This window comes from Sphaeramia orbicularis, chromosome 21 (assembly GCF_902148855.1).
Source record: "Sphaeramia orbicularis chromosome 21, fSphaOr1.1, whole genome shotgun sequence".
NCBI lineage: Eukaryota > Metazoa > Chordata > Actinopteri > Kurtiformes > Apogonidae > Sphaeramia > Sphaeramia orbicularis.
The window spans coordinates 43,107,017-43,128,496 of NC_043977.1; the positions used below are offsets into that span (position 1 = coordinate 43,107,017).

Consider the following 21,480-nt stretch of genomic DNA (forward strand, 5'->3'; position numbering starts at 1 on the left):
GTTTCTCCATCACAATGTGATCCTTGTCAAGGTGTCTTAAGACCCTTACACTGCCCATTTCACTGCTTCCAACACATCAACTCTGAGGTGTATAAGTGTAAAATCACACCCACACACACACACACTGTAAAGCCCAAGTAGAAGAGAACAGAATGAAAGCACAGGAAATAGAAATGCGTAGGAAGGAGTACAGGGTGCAGCCATTGAAATCATCTTTTATTTGTTCGCCACAGAAAAAGTTCCAAGGTCATTGAATCTGAGCTTGAAAATAATTGATATTTTTTTCTTCTACTAAACACTGAAAACAAGTCCCATAGATTCAAACACCACAGCTGCATCTATAGTCTGACATAAAAAAAACACGAAATAGGTGAGAAGATCTACTCAGACCATAAAGGTAATTATAGGCCAGGGGTGGTCAAACCATGGCTCCGGACCCACATGTGGCTCTGTCATCCCTCTGCTGGGACTCCCTGTGGCTTTGGGAACATGAATAATGAGTATTTATGCCTGCCTCCTGGTGCGGATGGCTCCCCTGAGACAGCGCCTCCTAAATTGATCTTTTACCTTTACTTGTACATTTTTGTTCTGGTCTACCCGTGCTCAGTCAGTCTTCTTAAGTATGTGTGAGCTTGTGGGTTTGCATGTATATGTGTGTGTGTGTGTGTGTGTGTGTGTGTGTGTGTGTGTGCGGGTGAGTGGGTGGGTGTGGGTGGGGGGCGGTACTGATTTTTAAACTGATATGTAAAGCACTTTGTGCTACAGTTTTTAATGTATGAAAAGTGCTATATAAATAAAGATTATTATTATTATTATTTAATTACCTCCGCCAAGGAGGTTATGTTTTTGCCAGGGTTTGTTTGTTTGTTTGTCTGTCTGTTTGTCTGTCCGTTAGTGTGCAACATAACTCAAAAAGTTATGGACAGATTTTGATGAAATATTCAGGGTTTGTTGGAAATGGGATAAGGAAGAAATGATTACATTTTGGTGGTGATCGGGGGTGGTGGGGCCCACGGGGGGGCCCATTTCCAACAAACCCTGAAAATTTCATCAAAATCTGTCCATAACTTTTTGAGTTATGTTGCACACTAACGGACAGACAAACAGACAGACAGACAAACAAACAAACAAACAAACCCTGGCAAAAACATAACCTCCTTGGCGTGGGGGGGGCCCACAGGGGGGGCCACTGATCAGCCTTGGCGGAGGTCTGCGCTCTCCGAGTGCTTCTAGTTTAAATTTATTTAATTTTAATTCGTTATTTTTTTAAAACATAATTGTAAATTTGAAGATTATGGCGATCTTTTAACATTAAAGTAAAACACATTTAATTTTTTGTCACTCAATAAAATAACGGCAAAAGGAATAAACTTTCAGTTCCAAGGTTAAAGCCTGTATTCTGATTAGTGATGTGTTGGTCAAGAACGTAGCAGATATTAGAGCCAGCTCTGTCAAGTGAATAAAAGGAGCCGGAGCCACTTTTGTCTCCTTTTTTTTTTTTTTTTTTTTCTTTTTCTTTTCAGGCTGCACATATTTGCTCTACGGCATTGTATCTACTGCACTGAACAGAGCTGTCATGGCGCTGTCCAGTGCTGAACCTGTTCAAAAGGCACATGTGCTGAACCTCATAGAAGTAGTTTTTGTTTTTTTCCTTTGTTTTTCTTTTTTTTTACACATAGCATTAAGGTAAAAAAAAAAAAAAAAACAATAAGCAGTCTTATGTTCATTTTAGTCGTTAAAAGGGTTTTGTGGCTCCTGGTGTTTTCTTTTCTGTAGGAAACGGGTCCAAATGGCTCGTTGAGTGTTTAAGGTTGCCGACCCCTGGTATAGGCTATACTATAAATATTCTTGTGTGAGACAGAATTTTATTGATGCTCAGTTATGTGAAAAAAGCTCTGCAGATACTGGGGACCTTGTGTTATTAGATAAGATCAGATAATACATGACTTTATTGATCGTTTGGAAATTGCATTGTTTACAGCGGCAAAAATACAGAAGACAAAGTGCAGAAAGACGGGCGAAACATTTAACTGTAAAAACAGGAAATATAGAGTATGTTCTTTTATTAGTGATAGTTCACAAGACATTGTGGACAGAAAAACAACAACACATAAACAAAGGGAAAATCAAACAAATAAACTAACCAAAAAACAACAACAACAGTATATTACAATGAAAAAGATAATAAATGTAAAGAGCAACTAAACAATATAGACTGATTAGAGGCGACAGGGAAAAGGGGAAGAGGGGAGTGTGAATGAAAATGAGAAAGAGAGAGGGGGGAGTGAGGGGGGAAATAATAATTGGTGTAATAATAATAATGATAATAACAACAACAACACAAAAATATAATAATAATAATAATAATAGTCTAATTTGCTAGTATTATTGTGGTGGTGGTAGCGGCAGAGGCAGACACAATACAACAATGGGTTAAATAATTTAATATTTGTAATAATGTATTTGTATCAATTACTATCAGTTTGAATTTATATGAATGAATTTAAACGAATATGGCTATGGGGGGTGGGTGTATATAAATATAGAGTATGTTCAATTTAAATTACTTTTTCTGTACATACATATTGATTACACATTTACAATGTAATTGCACATGGATGACATTGTATAGTGTGTCATGATGCGTTCAGGAGTTCCTACGGAGGTTGGATTTTTATTATTTCCTACACAAACAAAACATAATGCATCACATTAAGAACTAGTTTGCGCCTCACCGTATCAAACCACATGGGACCTGCACCAAAGCTAATTGAAAGCCATATGAATGAGTACTTTATTTCTGGTTATATCAAGTTATTTGTTTCCATTGTACATCATATAATCCATATTTATGACCATTCTGAGGCTGTGTTCCTCTCCTCAGCCCTCATGCTCTTTCCTGATGTGCATTTTCTTTGGTGATCTGCCATTGTGGAGGTGAAGCCTGCAGGCTAGTTCAGGCTTCCACCCTTTAGACTGCTGCCTCTGCATTCACACGGCTTACTCCTCTGATTGTCACGCAGCCTTTTAACCATGGTAGTGTACTTAAGATGTCAGTGCTGTGCTCAGTCCTGATGCCTCGCTCCTCACCCCTGTGCTCAAGTATGCTGGAGCTCACTGCTCCTGCTGCTGCTGTTCATTTAGCACTTCAAAGCTATACCCCCACCCAGCATCCACCTGTAGGCTCATACTATAATGCTGCTTTTCCTCTGACAGCTCAATTCACCTTTTTCTGCATTTCCATTATGGTTACCGTCTAGTACTATATTTAGCACCACCTTCGCCAAGGTTTCAAAGTAAGCTAAATGACACGTGTATGTACCACGCAGATCACAGATTGGTCGATCCAGAAGCATCACTCTGTCAGTTCATATGTGCATCATGATGGTTAAGTAGCCAAGACATGAGGCCAACAGGGAAATGTCTTACAAGTGAAGATGCTTTCATACTATATTTATGTTACATAGCTATGCTTACTACCTATGCTGAGGAGGTACTACGCATCTTATTTTAGAATGTTAACCCTTTATAGTTCACTCACAGAAATACTCTGAGATTAAAAAATTCAACCTGAGTGTGTAAGTGGAGGACATATTTAAATGTTTTTATTGTCATGTAGAAAATCAATCAATTAATGAAGTTACCATATTTGGTTCCTTACCTGTAAGTGACAAAAAAATAAATAAATAAACCCAAGAAGTATGTATAAAAAATACAAGAAAAACAAATGTAAAGTGAAAGGAACATGTATTTTAGAACATTAGAACATTACTTATAGAACATTCCATCAACATCAGTGCTGATCCAGACCCCTGTCCACATCCACATGAACCCTTTGAACATCATTCCTTACATTAGTACCATTACTTCATGGTACCTAACAAAGCAGGTACACTCACTGTTCATGCAGAGGTGGACCTTACAGACCCTGCAGACCACATTGGACCTGAGATTGTTGACTCACTGTCTTGTAATGTGTGCAGAAATGACCAAAAATAGTCACTTGCCTGATAAAGGGTTAACAGAGCACAGCCACTTTACTTGTTTTTGTGCTAGACTTCCAGACCGCGCTAAAGGCATCGGCTAAATACAACAACAGCTTCAAAAAAGACCTGAATGATTTTGCATTTAATGTTGTTATAATCGCTGAATTTATTCAGAGTTGCTCCAACCACAATTCAGAATGTGTGAAACATAAGTTAGCCCTTTATCGGGAAAGTGACTATTTTTGGTAATTTCCGCACACATTACAAGACAGTGAGTCAACAATCTCAGGTCCAATGTGCTCTACAGGGTCTGTAAGGTCCACCTCTGCATTAACAGTGAGTGGACCTGGGGCTCCCCCAGTTACAGGCAAGGAACCAAATATGGTAACTTCATTGACCTTGATTTTCTACATGACAATTAAACATTTTGAAAAATTTTTTAAAAAAGAAATTCAGTCTTGTTATATCCTCTAATAACACACTAAGGTTTAAATTTTGAATTTCAGGGTATTTCTATGAGTGCCCTATAAAGGGTTAACTGACTGTCATTGTTTTGTTTTTTTAAGTCATCCCATGACATTAAACTACAGATGGGTATGGTAGTATTAGAGCAACAGAGATCAGAAATCCAGCAGAAATGTGGAGAAAAAAAAAACAAAAACAAAAAAAAACAGAAATCCCTCCATCTTGTTATTTCTGCATTTGATACCTGCAGTGGAAATGTAATGTGTTGGTGACAAACCTTTCATAAATGAAGTGAAGTTATAGCAGGTGACTGTGAATGAGTAGTCTGACCTCCCCTTACAGTGAATTGGTATGCTCACTTCCAACTCTCTGCATGGTTACCTGTCGTTGTGGGTAGCTCTGAGGTCACATCCAAGGCTAGTGCATATTACTTATTATTCATAATGTTTGTGACTCCAGATAAGCCTCGAGGCCCAAAAAGCTGTGACAGACAGCTAACAAATGAAAGGGAAAACCTCAAAGGGAAGGCCTCTTCCTGGAGGACATTGTCTCATCCATGGGGTAAATATTTACTAAATAGTCTGCTGAAACTGTAAAGTCTCCACACCTCCACCCAAATGAATACCTAGTGGAGACTTTAGACCAGAGATCCACCCCCACCGTCGAAACACAAAAGGAGTGAATATCTTTTGTTAGACTGATGCACAGTGTCCATCAGAGTTCACAGACTAAAAGAGTAAAAGTCAAGGAGCAATGAAGCTGTTCTGGAAGTATGTGGGATCCAGTGGCGGCTGCTCGTCTTTCAGACGGGAAGCTCATTGTCGGCTTACATTAAAAAAAATGTCAATGTCAAGTTATTTAAACATAAATTCGGCCCTCCGCTCCTTTTAAAGCAAACGGTCAGTGACCTTATCGTAAAATTAAACAAGAAAACATTGAAATTATGTTAAATTGAAGCAAGGAAGTACAATGAGTGTGTTTTATTTACAGTGCAAGAAATGAACAAGTAGTTTCGTAGTGGTTTCTCTCTTGATTTCACAGCAGAATGCGCGACGGTATTAAACTGAACTGTGTCAGTGAAGGAGCAGATCTCAAACTAGCTGTCAATCAAATGGGATTCATTCTTTCGACTGATCCTCCAATCAGCATGTGGAAGCCCAGTGTGTAGCCCAGCTGAGCTCCACCCACAGCTCCATTCACCCCCAGAGACGCAGAGCGTCCGGGGGCGGGACAACATCGTGTCATTTATCCAATTACAGTCCAGTTTCGAGGCAGTGAAAAAAACTGTTCCACTCAGTCCCATTGAAGTGCATGGACGCTGAGTGTCTACGGGCAAATGCACTGAGCAGAGATTGTATGAGAAAACAGCGCAACGGGAATGTATGAGAAGTGAACAACATCGAGTCCGTTGATTTGTGATAAAGCTGATTCTGAACGAACTCATCTATGAGATGATCATGTTGTAATACATTTGTAGTCAATGAAATGTCAACACAACCGAACATATTTCACCATTTAATTTTCGTAATTTTAGGGGAAGCCGAGCTTCCCTAGCAGTCTGTGAGAAAACGCCTCTGGTGGGATCCCAACACCTAAGACATGTTTTATATGTAACTGGGTGCTTCTAGGAAACTGGTCCCTAAAAACAGGACATGGGGGGGCTACAAATTCAAACCAGATGTAGACTAATGTTATGAAGCATGTTTGGAAGCACTTTGGATCTATTCTAAAAATAAATATTTACTGAGATAAAAGAGAAACTATTTTTCAGATAAAACACATATTTATCTTATTTTTATACAAAAATCTGCATGTAACATGGTAAAAAGGACATGAAAATTATGTGCTGCTATTTTTTAGAATATCTTTTTATTCTCTCACAGGTACATTTTGGGAATCAAACTAATTGTGCAAGGGAGAGTGTTTCACAAAAAATGACTGCTGTCGCAAAATCACTCACGATTTATTTGCGCTTAGCTGGGCAGGTTCTGTATGTAACGCCAGTGGACACGATGGGTTCCACATGAAACCTGGAATGAGACTGAGATTCATGAAAAACCTGCATGTGTGGATTAGAAAAAGCACTAGTATTGTCAAATTTAACACAGTGTCTTTATTTACAGCGGTATATAAGACTATTTACAGCATTGTTTTCAAAATAAAGTGCACTGACACTTAGGTAGCTTTTCATGTCCCAATTCTGGTCCTATTTTTGGCCCCAATATTTTATTAAAAATGCATTAATTTTGGGATGGCTGAGAGCAAGAGTATCATATTTTTTTGCATTTATCTGAGGTCAAAATTAGGTTAATCCTGGGGCAAAATATGTCTACATTTCACTTTTATAATTGGGTCTAAAAAACCTGGAAAAGTGCCAGGTACCAACATGAACCCAGTTTCATGGAAGCACCAATGTATACATGGTTTTTCCTTTAATTTGTCACAAATCACTACTATTTGTATGATTATGATTATGATCGTGGCAGCTACTTACACCATATTCAGATGTGTTTTAAACCCTTTAATCATTTCGCTATTTCAATGTTCAGGCTTCACAGAGGTGTTATTACAATCACAGAGGTAAAGTGACATGTGTGATGGAAAATGGGAAAACTGCCTATCAAGCTGCCAGTTTGATGATATTTTATTGGAAATCTGTAGTTCAGTCGATGTGCAGAGATGAAAAGGCACTCAATAGCAGTCTTTGAATTGAATACATTATATTAAATAAATGTGGCTATACATTTCCTCATTAAAATATCTTAACAAACTGGCCTTATGTTATAGTCAGAGAAACCTGTAATTTATTCTCTTTAAGGGTTTGTTTAATTTGAAAAGACATAATGTGAAAATACTTCACCAAATATAATGCAAGCTGTTCAGGTGAGTTATACCACAGTGAAACCTGCTGTGCATTTAAATGTACACTGGAGTATATTATGTATTTTTATAAACATTTTTGTGGTTAATTAGCAGTTTTTAACATCAGTCTCCAAACTTTTTTATTTATTTTTTTTACAATTTTAAATGCTTCCTACCTGTGTGTTTTTCTGTATTTAATTTTATAAATCTTGTTCCTTATAACCAACTACCGACTGTGTGTCTCTTTCTCTCTCATAAATGAAGCTCATACTTCATTCAGATCCACATGATTCAAATCCATAGCTCATTACCCTCCTCCTGAAAAGGGTTTACCACGGGTCAGCCTCTGCCGGGCATCGGTGGTCAAGCATCTCTATCAGGAATGAAAGTAATTTACATGTACTGATATTTAAAAGTCATCTAACAACCAAAGACACAGAGGGAGGGGGAAAAATTAAACCTGATTTGTTTTCAAGTGAGAGAACATGATAGAACAGCAGTGAGCAGGAAATCCAACTAAACTGGTGTTTGTTTATTATTTTTTTACATCTGCCGTATGATAGAGGTGTTAACAACCTGGTTTGTTCCCTGCTTTTGCTTTAGATCAAGCTGTAACGGCAACAAAAGAGAAGGAGCAGCATGATAATGACACCCAGAAGGATTTCGCTGTGATAGCAGGTTTGTTTTACCCTCCTTCGTGCTAATTTATTTTTCTTTGGTTAATTGAAAATGAGCCCCAGCTGTATGTCATTTGTCATTCTCTCCATTTACCTCATTTGTAATTCTGTCTTCTTGATAGCGTTGTCTTCTTGGCTCTTTTTCATTACCTCCACTTGCCCAATTATGTTTGGAATTAAATTTAAGCCGGCCATGATCATTTATGAAAATACATATGCACTTTTTTTTAACAAGGAGCCTACACCTGCATTTTAATCCACCTTCTCTCAGGCAACATCCAGCAAACTGTGGAGCACAGAACAATGACTAGGGGTTTGTACTGGCAAGAATCAGGTGATACGATACAAATGACAGTACTAGGATCACAATACCATATATCACGATACTGGTAAAAAGGCAATTTTTTGTTTGTTTGTTTGTTTTTTAAGATTATTTCATGGAAGAATTGAATTACACCAGGAATATGCACAAAGACTAAACACTTTTTTTTTTTTTTTTTTTATTAGAACAGGATCTAATGCTGTATCACAAAATTTTTCTAATTCTCCTAGTTTCCAAAAGAACTAACATCTGCCTCTCAGACAGTAAAAAGTGCTTTTAGGATGCTTCAAATAACCATTAATTAGTAAAACAGTGTTACATAATAATAAATAAAATATAAATAAAAGTGAAAAAAAAAATGCATTTTTTACTGTTTTCTAATGTTTTAATTGTTTTTTATGTCTATTTTTTAATGCGATACAGATGGAGTTATAAATATGCATTTTCTACTGAGTTTTTTAATGTTTTAGTTTTTATTAATGTCTGGTTTTTTTTAATAACATCAGCCTGCCCAGGGACTACAGGTGGAAATTAGCACTAGTGCTAGAACCTGGCACACTACATCTCTCTTTTTTAAGGTTAATGTATAATGTGCATTGTCCCTTTCTAAATAAATAAATAAAATGAAATAGGAAAAAAAATGAAAATGAAATGAAAAACAAAAATGAACCTCTGCCATATCTGCATTTGAACAGATACCTACAAATATCGATACAGTACTTTGTAATATCGATACAGTATTGTGAAATGAAATGTCGTGATATATTACAGAACCGATATTTTCTTACACCCCTAGCAATGACGGTTTAAGAAACTATACATTGTAATACATTGAGACTACTTCCATGACCAGTACAAAAGGTGAATGTATTTCTGTAATTGAAGTAAAATTATGGAACAACCTCAATAAACAATTAAAACCATGCACATCAGTCACTATATTTAAAAGGATGTTCAAAACTAAGGTATTCAATAAATATGAAATATCAGGATAAAGTAAGACAATTATCAGTATGAATCAAAGATTTTGCTTAGATTATATTGTTTTATTATATTATTGTTTAAAACTGTGCCATCTTTTTATCTTGTTTTGTTTCTGCAACTTTTCTTCTTGTAAATAGGGTAGATATAAATAAGCTGCTGCTTCCGCCTACACCTTTTCGCCCATGTTTAATATAGAAATCCAAACTGTATGTATGTATACATCATGTTTTGTTAAACGGACGAATAAATTACGTGCTTACTGCAGGGTTTGACACCATGGCTCTGTACACACCAAACACTATCAATTTAGCTGCAGCTCGTTGGATAATTTTATTCGAAACTCGATCATTTCATGTTGGTGATTCAAAGTCCCTCTGAATTTCCTCCTCTGCAAATATGCTCAAAAGAGCCGGGACCTCGTCATCCATCCATCCATTTGTCATAGCTTCTCTTTGGTCATTTTCTGAATGATCAAAATATGAAGCCTGTGGAAAAGAAATAAACAAAACAAAAAAGTTTGCTGCGGCTTAGTGGAGGGTGAATGGATTGCAGAACGCTGCAAGTGTAGCCCACCAATCAGCATTCTCCAGCACGCAGCCCCGCCCCTCAAGAATTCTGGGTAATCTGAGAAGTACAGTCTACTCTCGTTATACCGCCAACTTCCGTTCACGGCCAAATTGGCGGTATAGCGAAAATGGCGTTACAACGGGTTGCGTCCATAATGTGCATGTCTTTACTATATGATGTCTATGCTGCCTCCGTTAACCCGTTCTAATTGCGTTTCTAAATAAATCTTGATTCTGTTATGTTGTAAGGGATCATTTAAAGTGGGGAAACATTTTAAGCATTATTATACCGTGTCGGGAAATGACACCCCATCATCTTGAGGCTTTGGCTTAATCCCACATCGTCTTCCCGACATCCTGACCTACTGAGTGTTCTGCGATAAATGAACGGTGGCCGTTCCGTAGACCTACTCGTAGCTTGTCGCGATCAGCGTCTGGCGCGTTTGTTTCAGTGCATTGTTAAAATTTATGTGTACTCGATGGCAATCACGCTGGCGGTATAACGGTCGGGAAATCAATGGTATAAATGTTGTTTGTGCATGGAACTGGGCTGGCGGATGGCGATAGGCGGAAATGGCGGTAGCTAATGGAATAATGCATTGGGGATTTTTGTGCAATGGTTTTGGTCGGCGGTGAGCGAAAATGGCGGTATAACGGCGGGCGGTTTAACGAGAGTAGACTGTACTATCTCACTACCAGGAACTTCTTCGGGGAAAGTTTGGGGGCAAGGGAGAGATTTTTCCCTGGGTAATTTAGATGGAAATGCACCGGGGTTTTTCAGAGTTCAGGGTAATCCTCAAAGTTCCTGCAAAAGTTCCTGCAAAAGTTCCTGAAAAAGTTCCTGCGGTGGAAAAGGGCCTGTTGGGATTCTGTGTTCAATGGTCCTTTGTTAACCCAAGCAACCTACTAGAAGTTCATCCAGCTGCCATAAATAACAAATGTAATATGGAATGTGTTTGGTAACATTCCTGGCGTCACCTCCCAGTTCATTTTTAATTTTCAATGACCTCAGGATGCAACTCAACCAACCAAACCAACGACACATGGGACATTCAGAACAGATCCATCTTTCCAGTAAAACCTTTAGTAAAATACTCTGGATTTATCTGACTGAGAATGTTGTTCATTCAATAAGAACATGTGTTTCTTTTTTTAAATGCTTTATACCTGGGGTGTCAAACATGTGGCCCGGGGGCCTAAACCGGCCCACCAAAGGGTGCTATCCGGCCTGTGGGATGATTTTGTGAAATGCACATATTACACTTAAGATACTAACAGTCAATCATTTTAGTTTAGGGTCTCATATAAAGCCCTACTTTGGTCTCACGTGGGTTGGATTAGTAAAATAGTACCATAATATCTCAAAATTTTTCATCTAGTGTGAAGACATAATATTGATAAAATTGCACCTATTTTTCCTCAACCAACAAAGGTGCCTTGCATCATTGTATTTGGAAATGTGAACATATGCAAGAATTTTGGAGAAGGAGAATTAACACAATTTCCAATACTATTGACAAAAAAAATCCCAATGTGCCCAGAGATCTGTATTTGAGGTCTTATTCCAGAAACTTTAGCACATAGAACTCATGAAAGTAGGCCGATGAACCTCTGTCTAATACATCGTCTTATAGACACTGGAAAAGTGTTGATTGTTCATCGTTGAATTCATGGATTGTGGAACTCTCATCCTGCAGAACTACTGAAGGGCTCACAGACACAATTAAACAGAAAACTCATATCTTCCACTGGATATGGAATTCATTTCTCAAATTTTTAGAGTCAAGGCCTGATATCTCATCACCATAACTTACAAAGTGAGACCAATCGTCGGGGGGGGTGCTTGTGGTTTTAGGGGTTTATGGTCAGGGGAGACCCACATAATTTTACCAGTTCATGTCAGAAAAGATATATAATGTGTTAAAAATTCAATAAAAATATGTGTTAAAAAAATTGCACCTATTTTCCTCAAGAATTATCAGGTTCTTATTGTTATTCACGTTCTTTAAAGGATCATTTGTAAATGCACACATTTTTATCAGGTAATTTTACTTTTTTTTTTTTACTATTATTAGTTTATTGGTCTGGCCTGTGTGAGATTATATTGGACTGTATGTGGCCCCTGAACTAAAATGAGTTTGACACCCCTGTTTTATACTACAAGAATGCCAGAATAATTGTACTGTGACCAAGGCCAGTGTCCCTGACCAGTTAATTAGCATCTTGCCTTAGAGCAAGAGCAAGCAGAGCATGTGTGATCTGAAAAAAAAAAGATGAAGAAATAAGTGAGAGGGAGAACAAAGTTTAAATGTTACTCATAAATATATATAAGGAGTTCACACAGATCATACATTGTGGAGCCAAAGATTGTCTTGCGCTTTATTTGGTTGGATAGCCTCTAGCTTTGATTACAGCACGCATTCACCATGTCATCATTTTAATCAACTTACATAATGTCACCACATTAATATCTGTCCAGAGCTGCAGTAATTCATCACCAAGATCTTGTATTGCTGGTGATGGGAGAGTCACCCACTGTGGAAAGTATTCTGTACCATTGCATGGACATGTAACCAAACCTAGACTTGAATAACTGAAGCTACCCCAGATTATACCTCTGCCCCCACACACTTGTACTGTAGGCACTAGGCATGATGGGTAATCACTTCATCCACCTCTCTTCTCACCCTGATGCGCCCATCACTCTGAAACAGGGTCAGTCCAGACTATCAGACCACATGACCTTTGTCCATTGAAACAGTCAAATCTTCTTGTGTTCTATCAAAGTAAAAGTCCTCTCAGTGGTTTTCTTGTTGCTGCACAGCTGTTTAGTCCCAGTCCTCTGCATTGTGCATGTGGAAATGGTCTTACTTTCACATAAACATACCTGCGAGATCTAACGTTGACTTTCTATTTCACATTTAAGATCTTTTTCTATCCACATTTCATCCTTGAAGATGATGGTTCACCACAACCCTTGAAATTTTCATAAGGCGCTGAACATTTTTTAACAGTTTTTGTCCTTTCAGCAGTTTCCTTTTCTTGATGCCGTCCAAAAATGTAGTCCTTCTGAAACAGAGATACAACTTTTCCACAACCAGTGGATATGACGTGGTTGTTTAAGACAAGGGTCCCTGAAGTGGGGGTTGTGGGTCGCCAACTGGGGGTTGCGAGATGATTTTCAGAAACCTCTTGATGGGTTCCCTGAGGTGGTTACAACTGATTAAGGGCAGTATTGTTGCACCTGTAGTTTGAAGGAAGGATATTGACATTTTGAGTTACAATTACGCCCCGGCCTAGGGGTTCACCCAGGCGAACATAATGTGCTCAATTTGTCCCCTCCCAGCTCCCAAGCACACACATCAGTCAAAACTAAAGTTTACAATGTTTATTACAATTATTTTTTCCTAAACAACTAAGGAAGGGTTAGGGGAGGGAGCAGCTAAAACAACAAACAAAATACCTTCTGTAAAGTTTAAACTAACTTACCTACTCAAAATAAATGCATGAAATAAAATACAGCAAACTTACCTAACTACCTAACCAAAAAACAGGAGAAAACAGGAAAACAGAAGAGCCAACCTCCCCTACCTGAAAAAGGTTCAATTTACAAAAAAACCCCAACTATTTACAACTATGCACAATCGAAGTGTCACATGAGCACACGAAGACTGACGGTCACACACGAACACAGGGTTGAAAGCTGGAAGGAGGCAAGAGAGAGCGGGGATGGAAGCTCCAGAGCCATCTTTAAAGGGGCCAGGAAATCACCTTCCACCAATCAGCAACCTGCAAACAAACAGACACAAAAGGGGCACAGCACACCTACAGGACGGGGGGAGAACACACACACACACACACACACACACACACACTAAACAGAAAACATATATACATATACCGATAAATAGACAACTTATGACCCAGGGTCATAACACAATGTGTATAGGAAGTGCTTTTACTGTGAAAGAACAAAGGTTTCATTAATACGGCACAAATGACAGCATGATATTAACAAACAGGTAAGGGGATTGTTGGGCCTACAGGTTTGACTAACGGTATGACTAACGGTATCATATTAATAAAAAAAAAAGGCGAATAAATGTTGTAAAACAGACACACTAACCTAAATAAACATTAACATAACCCCCCCTTTGAACCCCTGCACATAAAACAGAACACATGGAGTAAAATGTCAAGTACCCACAATGCAATTCGGCAAATATGCCACAATATCATTGTGTGAGTCCTGTGTGCAGTTTTTTTTAAAATGTTTCAGTCACTTCAAGGACAGTGGGCGTTGCCAGTCTCTGGCACTGTTACTTTGGGGGTCTCGACTTGAAAAGTTTGGGAAGACATGAGAAGCCCACGCATCAGTTAGGGTTAACTGACCATATTTTCAGGGGAAAAACGCCTAAAAAGACATACCCATAGTACTTGAAAAATTACTTATAATACTTATAATAATAAGGTTCTTATTAATGTTCTTGGTGTCTGTGGACATTTAGAGACCTCATAAAATCTATTCCCATTGTCTAAAATATTGTATCTGTTACTATGCCTGAATAAACTGTGACAAACTAAAAGAGAAATTAAAATTTTTTTATCCTCACCTGTTTTTTTTCGGCTGGATTGACGAAGATTTGCATAAATTAATTGTTCGTGTCGGAAATTTTTAATAGTGTATATTTCACCCCACAAAGATTAAAAATCATGTTTGAACATTAAGGTTTGCACTAAAATACACTTTTGATGTACTTTTATTAACATTAGGGTCTAAACTTTGAGCAAAAGTTGAAAAAAAAACATCCATTGTCCTGATTTATTATATTTTTATAGCAGATGAATATTAATATAATTTTTCGGCCCACGGGCGGGCTGATAGGGCTAAAGGGGTTAAAGAACATGTTTGCAGCTGAAACATATGAATCACTGCAGTAAATATCCAGTGGAAGGATCTGAAGTATTTACTGAGATAAATGGCTGGACAGTGTATTATTATTGATTAACTATAAGAAAAAAAGAGAAAACAGAGGCAGGTCCAGATGTGTTCAGGGGCTCCACCAAAAGTAGGACTCTAGGGCTACCATCCATTATTTACCTCACAGGTGTCAAACATATGGCCTGCGGGCCAAAACTGGCCTGCCAGAGGGTCCAGTCCAGTGAAATCCAAAAATTACCCTGAAGATATGAACTATCTGTTTCTTCTCCTGGCCCAGGTGAAAAGACGGGGCCTGGTATAAGTACCGGTGTAGTTGTAGTTGCCATGGTAGCTCCTTGTAGTAGACGCTCATGGTGGATCTGGCAACCCCTAGTCTGGGGGGAGGGGCAAAGGATACCATGCTCTACAGCAGGGGTGTCAAACTCATTTTAGTTCAGGGGCCATATTCAGCTGAATTTGATCTGAAGTGGGCTGGACCAGAAAAATAATAGCATAATAACCTATAAATAATGACAACCTCTGATTTTTGTCTTCGTTTTAGTGTAAAAAAAACAACCCATTAAATTATGAAAATACTTACTTTTATAAACTATCCAAAAAGAAAAACTGAAATTTAAATTAAAAAATATAAGAAAATTTAGTGCAATTTTAATGATATTATTCCTCACCTTATCATTTCTCCATGTGCATTATGGATCAGATCTACAAAGACACTAAACACTGAGGAACAGGCAGAAAAACTGTTAAAATTGTGCTTAATTTTCTTTAGATATTTCGGGTTGTTCATATTTGTTCAGGTTATTCACATTTTAGTGTTACAGGATAGTTTGTAAATGTAAATATTGTCATAATTTAATGTTATTTTTTGCACCAAATCAAAGGGAAAAAAAGGTGTTCATTCTAGACTTTTTTTTGGCTTAATTCAAGATTTTTTTTTACTTAATTGAAGATTTTTTTTTTTTTTGCTTAATTGAAGATTTTTTTTTAAACTTAATTGAAGATTTTTTTTTTTTTTTTGGCTTAATTCAAGATTTTTTGCTAAATTTGAGATTTTTTTTAGCTTAATTCAAGATTTTTTTTTTACTTAATTGAACTTTTTTTTTGCTTAATTCACGAGTTTTTTCTTTAATCAAGCTAAATTTTTTTTGCTTAATTCAATTCAAGACATCCCAGGGGCCGAACTGGACCCTTTGGCGGGCCACATGTTTGCCATCCCTGCTCGACAGTATTTTGAATGTGATTGCAGTACCAATTTTGGCCACAATCTTACATATAACTCCTTTAACACAAAATGTGAATAATCTGAACAGATATGAACAACCTGGAATGTTTTATGAAAAGTAAGTGTAATTTTACCAATATTCTGCCTGTTACTGAATGTGTTGTGCATTTGTAGATCTACTGTGATCTGTAAGTCGTAATGTACATGTGTAAATGATAAACTGAGGTATAATACTGTGAAAATTGCACTTACTTTTCTGAAGACCTCTTCATTTTATTCACATTCATAATATCATTTTACTGTTTTCACTGTTATTATCTTACTGGTCCGACTCACTTGAGATACTGGGCTGAATGTGTCCCCTGAACTGAAATGAGTTTGACACCCCTGCTTTACCTTGAAGAACAGCAGATTAGAGCCTCTCATCATATGGAACCACCATGCATTGACCCTAATGAAGGTAAACAGGTGTCCACAGTTTTGTTCTGGCCTGTGCACGTCAGTTTGAATGGGAGCAGGTCTGATAACCAGATGGATCTGGTTACCAGGATAGAGATTAGGAGCAAAAGGTTTCTCACATATACTGTAGAGAAAATGATGATCTGAACTGAGTACATGTGAAATTAGGGCTGTGCAATTAATCGAAATTCAATTACGATTTCGATTATTACACGCAACGATTACAAAAATTATGTAATCGAGAAAAAACGATTATTAATTTTGAGTTGTTTTAATTCACGCGCATGCAAGCTACCATGAGCTGCTCTGCCCCGCCCCCCCCTAAGCTACTGCTGCCAGCTAGCCGGCAGGTCCACCCCAAGAGGAAAGTTGTACCTAGCGGTCTGGAAAAATAGCAGGAGAATCACAGCAGAAGTGCTTGGTAAACAAAAAAGGCAAGTCAAATTCAATTGTATGGAATCACTTTGGGTTTGATGAAGAAGACGAAGAGCAAAAACCCATTACGTGCAAAAAGTGTTTTGTAGTTGTGTCCGCACCGACCAGTAACACAGCAAACCTTTTTAACCATCTAAAGTTTAACCACCGCGACCTTTATCATAATCTTATGAAAAACTAAAACACATAAAAAAAACTCAATCTTCAGTCTCCGAATCTCTTTACGCTGCAACTCCCGTATTAACCTAACTGAAACCTCACGGCACGCCACTGAATTTACTATGTTTCATACTACACTGAACATACTTGAATTTATAATCTGCACTTTACGTGAGGTTTTTTTTTATTGCTCCAGTTCTATGGCAAGTCTAGAGCAATTTCATTCCAGTGCACTATTTGTTTACAAAAGGAAACATACTTGAATTTACAGTACACTTATTTGCATTCAAAGATTTTTTTGTTTCGTACAAAAGTGAACATACTTTGTTTTAGTGGTTAAAAGCTTTATTTATATTTAAAGAGTATATCTTACATTGTTTTGCAAGAAAAAAATAAACAACTTTAAGGTTAACAAATAATCGTTTTTAATAATCGTGATTTCAATTATTGCTAAAATAATCGTGATTATTTTTTTTTCTATAATCAAGCAGCCCTATGTGAAATATCCTTTAAGCTTCCAGGATTTCTCATGCGAGGTCGAAAAACTGAGAATGAGATTCATTCATTTTATTATACCTGTCTGTGAGGATGTAAGAGCTGTAGCGTTTAGTAAAATGCCATTTTGTGTTGTTTTCTTTCTAATGGCAAAGACTTCTGTTGTGCTTCAGAAAGGGACCCTTTATTGTTTATTTCCTGGGAGAGACGATAGAATATTTTAAGGCTTTTTTCTGTTTCTTGAATTTCCACGGCCTACATTCACTTTCATTGGGCGCCGCCGGGGTTGGAGGGTCAAATGTTGTATTTTTTTGTGTGTGTTTGTTCTCCCACTACAAAAACATGATGACAAAAAGAAAGAATATTGTTAAGAACCAGGTGTACACGGCAGCTATTTGGCTATTTACATTAACAAGCGCACAAAGAAAAATCTGTGATGTAAAATGCAACAGGAAACAACCACAGGGAGAAGGGTTTGGTGGATAAACGGGTGAGACACAGGATATTCAGCCTGGACGCCGGGGTTTGGTTCCTTTGTGAAACTGCATATGTTCTGTTTGGTTGGTTTAGATTTACATGCATATCAGGAATAACCAAAACAAACACATGAATAATTAATACCAGAAAACGTACAATATGTCAGAGCAGCAGTACTAAAAATGCTTGTGGCTTCTTCTCCAGCTTCGGCAGCTAATAACGTCTTTTCCCCGCTGGTCCTCAGGTGTGGTCACAGCAGTGGTCTTCATCGCCGTGTGCGCTCTGGCTGTGATAACCCGCCTTCTGTACCAGCACCGGCGGGCCCAGAGGAGCATCAAGGAGGAGCACAGACACAGCATGTACACGGACTACAGAACAGAGATGCACATCCACAACTCAGTCAGGGACAACATGAAGGAGTACTACATCTGACTACAGGGTGCACTCTCTGGGCCCAAGCCAGAAAATTACCTCTCTCGTATAATGGACTGACAGGTGGATGAACTGCTGCTGCATCCCTTAAGACAGAAAAATCTATGTGCCCTGGAAGTCCCCCAGGAACACTGCAGACGCCTGTGGCCTGTACTTCACTTTCTTAATGCTCAATAACAAGCAAGTGGCTGAATCTTAACAGCTGTTAGTGTATTTGATGTTGGTGAAACTGTCCGAATAAATCCACCGTGGTTTCTGTCGTTGCAAAAATGTGTAATGCGGGATGGATATTGCTAGGCGTTGACAGAAGGACAACATAAGCGCAGTGAGCGAAAGCCGCTGCCCATTTCGGATGCGCACAACTTTAATATTTTGTTTGAAACCTCAGTATGCTGAATATTTTCATCTTCAGTGGGATTCACTAAATTGCATTGCAAGTCAGGAAATGTAGGCCATGTGTATAAGATATGCGTGTATTTGCTGCTGTCTTCGTTTTGCAGTGGTGGTTTGTAGATAGAACAAGGGAAGAGGCCAATACTGCCTATACTGTATGAGTGCCTAATACGCATAAAAGTTTTTACTTTAACATTTTTGAATTTATTGGTGTGATTTGCACAAAGGCAGTCAGATTTACATATAGAGGAGCTTATTGTCATTCAGTTTTGCAGCCCACACTGCATAGAAACAAGGAATTTGAATTTCTTAGTCATGCATGACATCTGCCAGTTAAGAATTACCCATGGTTCACTCTGATATTTCTCTCAAAAATGCTGTTTTCACTGAACTGTTTAAAGCAGCATGGAGATGACAAACCTTAAAAAAAAAAGGAAATTCAATTTGTAGTTTCCACTTCCACGCCTTTAAATGTATCAGCCTTTCTGCTTTTTCCAGTTTACTTTTTAAAGTCAGATCTGAAGTAATTAGGCCACACATGACGTATTATTTACATTGAACATTACATACAGCAGCTGCCAAAACTGAATAACACTTTTGCAATTTTTAAGTAATTTTACTTTTTCTTTCCAAACAACTGCATCGGAAGGACTGGCATGAAGGAAATTCTGTGATGTATTTGCACAAACTGGTATTCCACATTTCTGGTGATTGTGACAACAAAAATGAGAGCACAATCACTTTAACTGTGTGCTGACGTTAGTGTCTAATAGCGTTTTATAGTGCCTTGCACATAGGGAGAGTAGAATCTTGCTAACATTCTGCACACTCCCGTCATTTATCACCTGCATTTGCAGTGAAGTCACTTATGGTTTTACAGTTTTGACATCGCAACATACACTTAACTTACGCGATAAACTGAAGCATGGACAGCAGACATAGTAAACACAACATAAACGTACACATTTAGACAGAATGTGTCAAAAAGATCATTACAGTGTCGCTGATGTCCACACACTGGGACCAGACGGACCCCACACTCAGAGGGTCACCAACACAGCAACACACTGTTTTAAGGTCGACATCACAAGCACTTCACACAAAGGTCTGTCGGTTAAAGTGAATGAACTGAACCGTTTTAGCGCCGACAAACTATAAAGAATCACTCTAAACAGACGCTCAGACTTTTCTCACTCACCTAGTACCGCTGATGACCCATAATGCACAGTAGTGATGCCCAGACACCATCAGTGAACAGGGCTGAGATGAAGGGGATGGTTTCATGTGACAGAATTAGTGATGGGACTTTTGGCTCTTTGAAGGGAGCCGTTCACTGAAAAGAGCCGTTCAAAAGACTGGCTCTTTTATGTTTCTTGCATTATTTTGAAACACCAGTGTTTTAATGACTAAATAGGCTACATGTGATGATTGACATTACATTTTAAAGGTGTTTAATTGGTGCGGCAGTAAATATTATCTTACCGTAAAAAAGAAGTTAGTTCAAATGTGTGGGCTAAATACATGACATGAGAGGTGACATTAGGCAAATGCTGGAATTTGACCAAAAACATCACAGTACATTATGTGGACTAGTCTGTAACCTAAAAATGAAGAAGAAAATAAAACATTTTCTTATGAAATAACATTTTATCCTCCTCAAAACAAGAACAATAAATGTGAGTAAACATACAGAAAAAATTGCACAAAACAACAGTGATTAATCACTGCGATTACTTAAATCCATTCTCCTCCTGCCCAATGCCTCCCCAGTGACGCTAAACTGACAGGCAATCAGACACTCCCTCCTTAAATTAAAAAAAAAATAAATAAATTAAAAAAAAAATGAACAGCTCTTTACAAAGACCCGGTTCCCATCGTTCATTTCAAAGAGCCGTTCAAAAGATTTGATTCGTTCGTGAACATAACATCACCAGACAGAATATATCAATCAATCAATCAATCAAAATGTATTTATATAGAATTTTACAGCAACATAAAGAAGACCAAAGTGCTTTACATCTAAAAGCATGATTAAATTAGAAGATACCAACAGTTTAATCCAAATACTATAAATATGCATGAAACAATAAGACACAACACACAGCGATAAAAAAAGACCACAGATTTAAAACCTAATAGTGTCTCGGTTCTAAGGGTTAAAACCAGTTAGAATACACTTTTACATGAACTTAAATAAACTAGTATAAACCCTTATCTAAATGACCTTATTAGTGTAATTTCAAATACTAAATGTTAGATTATTAAAGTTGCAAACTGAATATCTGTCCACCATATGAGTATCTGAATACTTGAACATTCAGGTCCAGCTGTAGTGTTAAGTGTGAGAACAGCATTGATCTCTTTGGGAGTTCATAAGAGTTGCACAGATCTGAGAAGCTTTCTTTCACTTTTCTTTGATGATCTCCCAGTTATCCAGATCCGAGACTCTTCCACTTTCAAGATGGCTAACAACCGCTGAATTAGTTTTAGATGAGGATATTTGCTTTAAATAGGCAGCGGTCATCTGCTGTTGTGCTGAAATCAAAAGTCAAAATCAGCTTTATTGTCAGTTTTGCCGTATGTACATCCCATAGCGAAAATGAC

The 21,480-nt window shown here is 37.8% G+C and overlaps 1 protein-coding gene across 1 annotated transcript in view; it reads left to right on the forward strand.

Moving 5' to 3' along the window:
• Positions 1-19,917, forward strand: part of LOC115412764 (contactin-associated protein-like 5) — a 308,387-nt gene extending 288,470 nt beyond the window's left edge. Inside the window, exons 23-24 of the mRNA XM_030125412.1 lie at positions 7,917-7,991; positions 18,296-19,917. Coding sequence (XP_029981272.1) covers positions 7,917-7,991; positions 18,296-18,483 — 263 coding nt within the window. The 3' untranslated portion in view covers positions 18,484-19,917. The remainder of the gene's footprint in view (positions 1-7,916; positions 7,992-18,295) is intronic.
• Positions 19,918-21,480: the final 1,563 nt, after the last annotated feature.